Genomic DNA, 11027 nt, shown 5'->3' with positions numbered 1-11027 from the left:
CTCCCGTTCAACAATGTGAGCATTTGTTGGCCATAGGATATTGGATACGGTTCCGGTGTTACGATTCCGGTGTTCAATGGATTCCAAACAGCGAAGTGACATGCGGGCGATGAAATAGTTCATTGGTTTCTATCAATGCACTGCTGGTGGTGGAATAAAGTTTTCTAAATCCATCCTTTCATTGAGAACAGAGAGTTTCACTGAGCACACTATCTATTACACGAAAGCACACTTCCTGTTCACAATATGTAGTAGCGGTACTGTCCTTGGCCTTCGTCCAAGTCAAGGCTACCAATATTAGGGCGCGTGCGATACGTTGCAGCGTCAACACCGGCGTAGCCATAAATCAAATGGGTACAGAAGGGCAGGGCCAGCTCAATGTCGGACACGGTCACTTTTGCTAGGCCTGCAATAGAGAGAACAGACGGACGCTATTAAGCAGATGCACATCTTTTCACTGCTTGCCCCTCATTATCATCTTAATTTACAAAACAGCTCTACATTCTAGATTGATAAGGTAAGCCGAGCGGGAGCGGCCTCTTTTCATGGCTGATTACAACCTACACCGTTGCCAGCTATGTGGTGGTCATCAATCAACGGCAGCTGGATGATTGCAACAAGGAAACTAACGAAGACCTTCTTACCTTCCTTGATGGTGTTGCCGCCTGCATAGTAGCACAGAACCTTCGGTCCAGTTGTCGCATTTTGGGCACTAACACACACGCCTAGTAATCCAAGCAGCAGCAGTGCTAGGACCCGAAGCCTCGTCGACCACATAGTAGCTAAGATTAAGTTTTGTAGCACGACGCTCCGCTATACTGCCAGAAACTGTATTGAATAAGGCTTGATCGAATGAGATTCTAGCTCCTTCCACGAGGCACAAAGAACTACTGCAAACGGTCAACACAAATCTGTTCTTATAACCGGCTCACACGCAGCATCCGATCTGATTACGACGAGAGTCACTCAAACGATCACCAAGTCAAGCGAGAGGCGCTCACTCACCGGTTACTCACTCCCAAGGATAGATGCAAATGATCGTTTGCCGGAGCCGAGAAGATGTGGCAATCAACAGTCAAAACCATCGCCAAAATAGTATGCCCGGCTTTACGAGGTCACTTTATCGCGGACCGGTTCTATACTTCATTCTGTCAATCTGTGTTTGTTTTCGATTCCGTTAAGATCTCGTCTTGTTTGGCCCCGAGATGAGTTATGGTGTTGCCCGAGCAAGACGCCGGACAAGTTTTCAGCAACCTACGGCTGGCCGAAGTGTGCCCGGAGCGATCGCTACCAAACAAGTTCACCGGTTGGCTCTCAACTCACCGAAAATCATCATGATAAACTTGATTGTTCATTTATTGGATCATCGGTCTTGGGTTTCTTCCATTTGTTTCACTTGATTGCACTGAGTGAATAATAGTAGAGGGACCGTAACTCTTTGGTTGTTTCAATTGTGACCGACTTCAAGCAGCTTTGATAATCCGACGAAATCGTTATTTAAACCGCTATGAAACAACCCGCGACAACAACAACATCAAAATTGACCCGATCTTACTGAATGTAAACACGGCCGAATGAAATCACGTTCCGTTCCGTTAAAATATCCCCGATTTTCTTGGGAATTCCCCGGCAACCAGAAAGACAGTCACGGTATTCTCGGAATGATTGATAACGGAAAGAAAAAGTCCACATCACGTAACAAAAAAGGCGATCAACGTTTTAAGTTTTATTCAAAATACATTAACAAATGCCATACACGTTCCAATCGTTTGCACAATCGTTCCCGGTGCCGTTTAGTTTTGCGCCATTAACTCTCTATAGCCGGTACTTGGCCGCACGTAGAATGGGGAACTTTTCGCCTGCGCAGCTGCCTCGGACGTCGTCGTATGCCAGATCGTTGATGGCGATACCGCCGAGAGCCTTGGTCTTTACGTAGCCCGCTTTGTTGGCGGCCGTATCCGGATCTTCGTACGAGACCCACATGCCGTGCTCCCCATCCTTATCCGGTAGCCGGAAGGCGTACGAACCGAAGCGTTTCGTCGGGTCGCCAACCTTGCGCAACGGAGCGTCAGCGCCTTTCAGGGCGGTATTACCAGGATTCGGCAGCATCGCGCAAACTTCCGACCAGCTGTAGAAACCCTCGCTTTGCAGCTGCTTGCCGGGACTGGATGGACCGTCGGCTACTAGCGGAGGTACTCCCGTGATTCCTGACTCTTCCGTCATCTTCCAGCCATGGCCGAACGTTGGGATTGTAACGATTAGCTTCGAGGCAGGTGCGTTGTTGTTGAGCCTAGTTGAACAAAAAAATACATCGATTAGACACATACGACACATACGTTCTACGAGCAGCATCCCAAAGCCCAACTAAATACTTACCAATGGCGCACCAATCCATCAACGTTGTTGCCAAAAACGCGATCTGTCAGCTCGTGCAGAGGGGCCGTAAAATCGGCCTCCTTCGGATTACGGGTAGGCGTTTGCTGATCGTACGCAGCAATGTTCACAAAGTCAAGATAATTGATCACCGCCGGTATATCGATGAAGATCGACGAGTTGACGTGCGGCAACACCGTGATGCCCAGCTGATACCCGTCGGCGCGGAAGGCGTTCTTCAGCTCGCGCAACAAGGCCGTAAACTCTTCGCGGTGTTCGTCCGCCTTCTCGTCCAGCACACTGTCGCCCGAGAAGACCTTCTTGAAGCCGTGCCACACACTGCTAACCTTACCACGGACCTTCTTCGGTTTGTTCTGCGGGAACTGCCAAGCGAGATCGACGCCATCGAAGCCGTAGGTCTTCAGCAGCGAGTACACCGAGTTGATGAAGGTGATCCGGGCCGCACCCGATTCCAGCAGGGTCAAGTACTTGATGGATGGCTCCGAAAACTTGTATCCACCGAGCCCGAACAACACCTTCAGCGATGGGTACTTATTCTTCAGCTGTGTCACCGCGCGATAATTGCCCTTGCCGGTGTCCAAATCCAGATTCGGCTGACGGCTGACCGCTTTGTTTGTTTCCACGTCGATCGCAGCGTAACCGTACACCAAATGGGTGCAGAACGGGAGAGCGGTGTCGATGTCGGCAAGCGGAACTTTACCCAAGCCTTGGGGAGTTAGAATAGAAATTATACAATATATTCATCGCTCTTTCTTTGCGCTTGCTACAATTCAACCACTTCTTCTGCTTTGCATTCTCCGACACAAAAGCGCACAATCGGCTTATCTCCGGGACCTTCTGAACCTTTGGGGGCAGCTGGTCCAAACTAGCCAAACTCGAACAAGGTTATCGGGCATCTGGTGGCTGAAGTGATAATTGTGAGGTGAAAGTGTACCTTCGGTTGAGCTACGGCCTTCTCGTCGCTTTGACACATCGGTTCGGTTGCACCAATATTACCAAACGTTTGTAAACGATAACGGGAGCCATAATACACAATATTAAGAAAATGTTTGCCATCCTCTTTTCCCTGTTCGCTGCTATCGCCGCAATCATTTGGGATTACTAATCCGCTTACGTAATCGTGTGCGACCACAAAATAAGTCAACCGTAAAATTTTTTGTTTGTATTGCTGATGGGAGTGTTTCAGTAGCGTTCGAAATCCAACGAGCGCCGCTGTCCCGCAGAATATCGAAACCTCTACAACACACTATGAAGTCGAAGGTGTTAATTAACATAGCACACAACATAGCATCTTTTGCGCTATGACGCCAGAATGTTCTTGAATGTTCCTTTCCGGTTCATGGCAATGCAAAATATTAAAGTGAGAATAATGAGTCTGTAATTATAACTCAAGGGTTTAAACGTAGAACAGTGTGCGTTACGAGCTCTTCACTATCCGTGCACCATTTGCTACGCAAAACGTTTCGTAATAAAATAAGTGTAGCTATTATGTCGTCAAACGGCCGATGCCGGCAGGCGAAACAATTTACATAAAAATAGATGCACTTTAATTGGTCCCTGTGTCTCTATAGAAAATGAACCACCTTCAATTTCTTCCGAGGAATGCAGCTTCCTCATTCTCATCCATTTTCTTATCAAGTGGTGCCTAAGTCTCATCAGCAGGTCTCAAACAAATCGCCTTTAATCGGCTACAACCTCCGAGTGTCGTTTAGGGAAAGATTAGTCAGCTAACCGGCAACACCGCCTCATTCACGACCTCACTCACCCAAAGCACCTTCGCTCATTCGGTTGAAACAAAAACGAAACAATTGAAAACCGCACGACAGCTCTGGTGGGAAACGAAATTACCAATTCGAGCCACAACCATTCGCATTCGCACCAACCAAGCGATAAATCGGTCTAGGTCGACGGCACAAATGACATCACCTTCAGGAGGTACGCCGCCATCAACCGGCAGATCAACGTCTCGAACGTTATCATGGCCCTGGCCGTGACTTACCTTCGATCAGGAAGTTGGCCGCATCGTAGTAGCAGAGAACCTTCGCTTGCTGCGACTGCACATACTGACTGCTGGCCACCACCAGCAGGACAGCAACACCTAACTTTTTCCACCACATTGTGACACCTTTTTGACCGATGTCCTTGCACTCGCACCTACCAAACACTGGCGCACTGGCGAAAGCTGATCACTACGAGCAGCTGCCAACCGAGGAAAGCAAACTGACCGCTCGGTTGAGCAGAACCTTTTTATAATATGCCCGCGGAATCCGGCGCCGCCGTGATTTGATGGCGGGCGACCGGACCGGGCACTCAGTAAATCACTCACTCACAGCCTGTAAGCTTTTACACGCGATCACCTGTGAGCTTTCACAAGTGAGGGAGCTTTTGAGCATTTCATAGCTCAGTTTTCTTTAAAGCTTTCGCCGCACCCAACACGATCAGTCTATCAGTCGATCACTCATGAAGCAACAAAAAGCATCTGCATTCTATGCTATATGATAAAAAACATTATACTCGTTTTATATATTTTTGTCATGTCGAATTCTGTTACTTACTTACTTATCCGGCTACAACTGCCAAACGCTCTTTGTCGAATTCTGTTAACTTGTCTTTATTGAACGCAAATGAATGGAGTTTTGACAAAGTTCCAACTTTCTTCAGATCTCATTATAAGAAACTGGATCAGAATCCTGCATCAGATGGAAAGTTTATTGCAAATAAGAAGAATGAACGATAGATAAAAATGGCCTGCAATGAGAACACTTTGAGAGCTTCAATTTCTATGCTCACAAACTTCTCCATCATTTAATGATGTTGTTGTCTCCAACACTCCAACGGAGAGGCAAACGCACTGTTTCAAACTTTCTTTTAATTTTGTTTCGATTTTATTCGCCACAAATTTTGCGGGGTTTGCTGAATTGAATTTCATTATCACGTTGTGTCTTACCTTGTGCGCGGATTTTGTGTTACATGCTTGAAAAATGCGTCTTATCAGTGGTTATAAAACAATTTTATTTTCAATTCTGATGTAGAAAATCAAATAAATTATGGCATATCATTATGGTTCATTTGCCTGCTTCGTGTTGCCTCGAAAATGTAGCACATTGATTGAAATTGAGTATAACATGGATCGGTTCGAGATGAAAAAATACGACCAATTTTGTATGATAAATGCGTCGGCCACTGAAGGACGTAGAAATTTGCCGGCCATACTCGGCTCTGGCTGTGAGCCTTTTTGCGATTTCTGTTTTTGGTTTTTTATCCTTTTCTGTGGCTTAAGTTTTATCTTATGTTCTGTTTGTCTATCTCCGATGCTCCTTTCCACCTTGGCAGACAAGTGACTACCCACGCGGATTTATCACATTCATCATAATACATACAATCCCGCTCTTCCTCACCGTTCACCACTAACCGTTTTTATAGCTATGAGAACGAAATTCATCAGGCCGGAAAAACATGACGAGGGCTCTATCTCGCCGCGAGCGCACCCTAGGATCGTTTGTTGAGCTTTTCGAACTTGCTTTTGTAGATGCCTTCCGGGTCGTACTTGTCGAGCAGTTTTTTCCACTCCTGGGGTTTGCGATCCTCGAGATGGGCGATAACCTTGCGGGAGCTGGTTCTCTGCTTTTCACTGCACTTCTCGCAGTTGGTCTTCAGTGCATCGGGAAGCGTCTCTGCAAAACAAGCAAACATGACGAATGGTAATTATTAACGCTGGGCAAAGTTTTTATGGAACCAGGAACCTGTTGAAGTCCTTTTCACAGTTCCCCATGATTTAATCTATTCATTTGCTATCGTTTCCTAGAGAAGCTGTTGTGTAATGAACTTTTTCCTCATCCAGGTGTGGATTGCAGCCAAGTATTTCAAGCAGCAAGCCAAGTTTGACAAAACAAGCATGATTCAGTAGATGAGAATTACAAACAAAAATCAGAAAATACAACGTAGTGGAATCCGTTTTCTTTTTTTTCTATCAAAATTAAGAGTGATCATCGTGCTATCCACTGTCGCTCTTATACTTACTCTTCAGTTCCCGACCTTCCTGCGTGCAAGGTCCTTTGTCGAGCAGACACTTGAGGTAGTTGCTGAGAATTCGGTCATTGGACAGCACCCGGTCGACGTCGATGTTGTCGAACTTGTCTGTATACTTCTGGGCAGTGGCCAACACCACCATCATTCCCAAAACGGCGACCAACGTAATGTTTTTCATTTTGAATGATTTCCGCTTGGTTTCACGCTGTTGAAATATAAAACAAGAGATGTTACGTTTTTTTAAACATTGTAAGTTAGTGACATGAATTAAACGAAAGTATTGGTATTTTCTTAACTTGTAAAAGTTAATCTTTATAAAATCTTATAAGATCTATTTGTAAAACTTTAGAAAAACGTATAACCTCTGTTACCCATTGTTTCAGCAACAGCCACTATATCAATCCATTTTCAATAAAAATCATCATCTGTATTTGTGCCACAAAGCAATAAAGAGTTAGCAACGCTAACAACGAGTCATAATAAAACTATGAAACAACGCTCATCATGATTCTGGCCACGTTATTATACAGCTGACCGGCTACGGATAGCATTAATGACTCGTTGTTCGGAGGCGTCGATGCGAAAAGTTCGAAGGATAGAAGTCCATCTTGAACCCCATTTACAGCGCAATCACCCTCGCTGTTTTCTTCTTTAAGCAAGCAAAGTTGCAAGAGCTATTGGAAGTGTAATTACGAAGTTATCACGACAGAACCGCTTTTCTAATGGACACCTGAGGGAGTGCTGTTTGATCGCGCTATTTTTCCTAGATTACATCAGTAAATGGATTAATACTGACCGAACTTGAATTGAATTAAGCTTGATTTGATATTTTCACGTCCTCCGCCGATCGTTGCTCTGCAGCTGTTCAATTTAATCGGTAACAGATGCTCTCATAATGATAATTCCATTACCGATATTAGACCGGGAATGATTCGAAAGAACGCAAACCGAATTGAACACTGCCATCTCATGAACGAAATATTCTGCATAAAATTACGTCAAATGACGTTGACATCTTCTTTGGGCAATCGAATTATTATTCATTCCTTACGGCCAACACTGGTGCGCTCTTCATCTCCAGAAGATGGTTTTAAGTCCTTGTGTATCTAACCAGTACCACAAAGGAAAATATCGTAAACAATGAAATTTGATCATGAAGTTTGATTTCGCTGTAGATACCCTACAAGTATGTGTGTAAAATTTCTACCAAACGTAACCATTGACGAGAAATTTTGAAGCATATGTAATCACCAAAACGATCTAAACATCTAAAATCATATCTATCGTATCGAACGCTGTACGAGTGGAAGACGATCGTTTGAGTCTGTCTCCCTCTTCTGGAGCACCTGTGAATTAGTAGTCTATCGACTAACTCGCCTAGGGGAACCTTGGATAGCCCTCTTGAAGTCGAAAGGGAATCTTTACAGAAATGGTCAATCGGTCAATGCGCATCACGCGCTGTATGCTAATAACAATCGACAACCTACAAACTGCGACTCGACCGCCAATTAATCGAAAAAAATAACACTTCATAATTCAGCCACAGGTCTATGTGAAAATTCGAGAAGCCCATCATTATCGTGCCGTTGTTCAAGGGCGGCTAATGGGTATCAACTTACTGCTTGGCATGTGTGTGCGCTTGCTGAAGGAGGTTAAGGCATGTGATTCGGTAAACAGCATTGTGGATTCAAGGCATCCACATCAGCAAATACTTCCTTGAGATGGCAAGATCAGCCAGTACGTAGATTCAGTTAGAACAGAGTTAATTTATTCAAGCCTTTTAGACCTTTTTGACCTTTGGCCCATACTTATATACCTCACGGGTGTATCGTTTTACTCGACTAGAAACGTATTATCTCTTTGCTATTGGTTATACAGCCTTGTTTTTTGTTTAAAAAAATATTATCTTTCCATTTCGATCTTCGTCTAACATCGCTTATTGATGAAGCTTTTCAATCACTTTCTGCCAACGTTTGCCTTCGCAAGCAAAGATTAAAAAAAAACTTTACAAAACACACAACACAACTTTACGTAAGGGGCATCTCGGCAATGATGGCCATGACATGAACTTGGCCAACATTTTCTTTCACTTTCGTTGACCTGATTCGCGGAAACTGTTAGCACATCGCACACCAATGGAGGCCATTCGATGGAGGTTTGTTTGTGCCGGCGTCACAACCGTCTTCGTGAGGTGTAGAAATTGTTTGTTAAATAACCTCAATTGTTACTGCTTCCCTCATTGCTGTCAAAAGTGATTTCTCCAGAAGTCGAGGAGCCTTTGGTAGTCCCAAATGGAAACGATCAAGGATCGCAACATCATATTCTTGGTGGACTCGATGCTGAGGCTCGGCTCAAGATTTTGCCAAGGCTCTCTATGGCTCTGGTTTCGGTCGTTACCTTCTATCAACCTTCCTCTCTTACCCTGTCCGTCTGGCTCTGTGGCCACATACAGGTTTGCTTCACCAATAGCAATAGCTCAAGCAATCACGAAACATGACACCACCGCTTGCCACCTGCTAGCCCAAACCACACACCACGCGTTTGATCGTTTTGGCCTGATTTAGTGTCGCGGTTTTGTGGCGACGTCCCTGGTCGGCGTCCGGCGCCATATGCAAGTGTTCTGCGAAAAACGGTGGCAATCGTGGCAATTACATAACCTTAAGTGGTCCACCTTTGGCGCGACCGCGACAACGCACTGACCCGGCGCACATAACGTTACCTTGATGATTGTACAAAGTTGCGTTTATGCCTGCCGGCGCTGCGGAATCGTATTAGTGCCGCAGCCTGTGCGGCCGCGCCTTACGGGCGCCTTAATTTCACAAATATGTCTACGAACGCGGCGTTTGCGCTGTCTTATGAAATGCCGTATTAATGCATTATTATATCACCGAGCAAACCGGCCAGCAGGACGCAGGCGGTTGACCAATAGAAAATGGTTTTCCAGCACCACGAAATGATGCGTCTTGCTGGGTGCGCCACGCTTTCGCTCTCACCTTGCGGCTCGCTACCTGACGATGCTACGCTTCTCCGGTTTCACTTTCGTCGAAAACACGCGACACAAGTTTCTTGCGCTTACGGTGGGGCCCAGCTCCGTACGGAACACTCTATCGGTCACTACTAAGCGCTACCGCCGGACAGTACCCTCGTTTTTATACTTTCCACCACCACCGAACGGGGTAGTAGCGCCGTAGCAGGGTACGAACTCGCACACGCCTGGCCCTAGTGCGGGCTCGACGCACTGGCCATCGGGGATGCATCGGGGAAATGGTTCACCCAAAGGTAACACATTTCAACATAAACGATGAGCCACGGCGCACAGGTAACGGAGGTGTGTGTGGCGGTTCAACCACGCGGTACAACCAACTTAAGGGCTCGGTAGACGCCTGGTTTTTTTTTTTGAAGAGGTAAACGACATTAGCGGCCGAACAGGGCACGGGAGTTTGATTCCGTTATCTCCCGAACTGGAATGGTAGCGGAATACCAAACCACCGTTTGGTAGGAAAAGCCAGTTTTTAACGAACAAACGCATTGTCCGTTACAATGGCTCCAACGTCTTTGTGAGTCGAGCGCGAGTCGAGAACCCCGACACGGGACGTCCTACCGAGATTTACGTGACGGGACACCGAAAGAGGTTAGATTTGGGCTCGATGCACAAAGAAGCGATGCGTCACCAACAGGTTTTCGAATGCGCCGAGTGCAACTGACGAAACATACCAAACGTAATAGCCCCGGTACTGCCAGGGTGTACGCAATCCTGAGCCACCCGGCACAGAGCGAGAATTTTGATCCATCGGAAACTGGTTTGGCACCGGTGGAGGTTGTCGTAGAATTTCCTATACCGTGTCGCTTTCATCTCCTATGGAGATTGGACTGCATTGGCTCGTGTCACTTCCTTCGCCGCTGCTTGGGATGGTCACTAGAAACGGCGGAGGCTGGTAGAATGAGCTGGTAGTCGTAAATCCTTTTTAAATGGTCCGTTAACATACGAGTCACCTTTCCGAAAGTCCGTCGCCGTGTTCTTAATTTGTAGAACTTGTTTCCCTAGTTTGCCACACACCGGCTTAACCTCATTTCTTACATGGCGTCACGGCGGCCCTTCCAACAGGTCCGCTCGAAGCTCGCGGCTCGCAGCGGGCCGGTGCAATAGAGATGATAAAATCATTACTGCCTCTCGGAGCCTGCCGCTCATTAGCAGCAATACGCCATCACGGTTCGATGACAGTTCGGGCGACGGGGCCACCTCCGAGCACTTCCGATCGCCCAGCTCGTTAAGGAGTAACGCCAGACAGCCCTTCGGGCAGCCGGGCACACGGATGGCGGTTTATGGTACGGATTCGCTCGAAGCACAATCAAAACCAAAGCTATACCTTACAAGGTCACCAGGATCGTAAACGTGCGTACGCACAGCCCAGACTTGCGTCGCAGTGCCGAAGAGTCACTCGAGTAAAACATCAAACAATGGCTCTTCAACCGTCCGTCCATTGCCCATAATTAATTGTCCAGAAAGCATAAGTTACAGCGTCAAAACGAGCCAACTGTGTGGCAAGGCACTTGCCAAAAAGCCCTCGCGGGCCTAACTAAGCGAACATTTTGACTGAGTTTCT

The 11027-nt window shown here is 46.4% G+C and overlaps 3 protein-coding genes across 3 annotated transcripts; all 3 read right to left on the bottom strand.

The window, feature by feature from the left end:
• Nucleotides 1–239: 239 nt before the first annotated feature.
• LOC128270827 (chitinase-like protein Idgf4) lies at nt 240–871 on the bottom strand. The gene is made up of 2 exons (XM_053008249.1): nt 645–871; nt 240–406 (listed from the first exon to the last, which is right to left on the bottom strand). The coding sequence occupies exons 1-2, from the start codon at nt 775–777 to the stop codon at nt 240–242; spliced, it is 300 nt and encodes a 99-aa protein (XP_052864209.1). The 5' UTR covers nt 778–871.
• Nucleotides 872–1696: 825 nt separating this feature from the next.
• LOC128275145 (chitinase-like protein Idgf4) lies at nt 1697–4590 on the bottom strand. Its single transcript, XM_053013550.1, has 3 exons — nt 4394–4590; nt 2377–3100; nt 1697–2290 (listed from the first exon to the last, which is right to left on the bottom strand). Exons 1-3 carry the CDS (start codon nt 4509–4511, stop codon nt 1816–1818), a joined length of 1317 nt encoding a protein of 438 aa, XP_052869510.1. The 5' UTR covers nt 4512–4590; the 3' UTR covers nt 1697–1815.
• A 578-nt stretch (nt 4591–5168) lies between these two features.
• LOC128275146 (ejaculatory bulb-specific protein 3-like) lies at nt 5169–9558 on the bottom strand. Its single transcript, XM_053013551.1, has 3 exons — nt 9417–9558; nt 6415–6628; nt 5169–6068 (listed from the first exon to the last, which is right to left on the bottom strand). The coding sequence occupies exons 2-3, from the start codon at nt 6599–6601 to the stop codon at nt 5884–5886; spliced, it is 372 nt and encodes a 123-aa protein (XP_052869511.1). The 5' UTR covers nt 6602–6628; nt 9417–9558; the 3' UTR covers nt 5169–5883.
• Nucleotides 9559–11027: the final 1469 nt, after the last annotated feature.

Source organism: Anopheles cruzii, chromosome 3 (genome assembly GCF_943734635.1).
Source record: "Anopheles cruzii chromosome 3, idAnoCruzAS_RS32_06, whole genome shotgun sequence".
Taxonomy (NCBI): Eukaryota; Metazoa; Arthropoda; class Insecta; order Diptera; family Culicidae; genus Anopheles; species Anopheles cruzii.
Note: the sequence above shows the minus strand (reverse complement) of the source record. Positions and strands in the feature narration are given on the sequence as shown.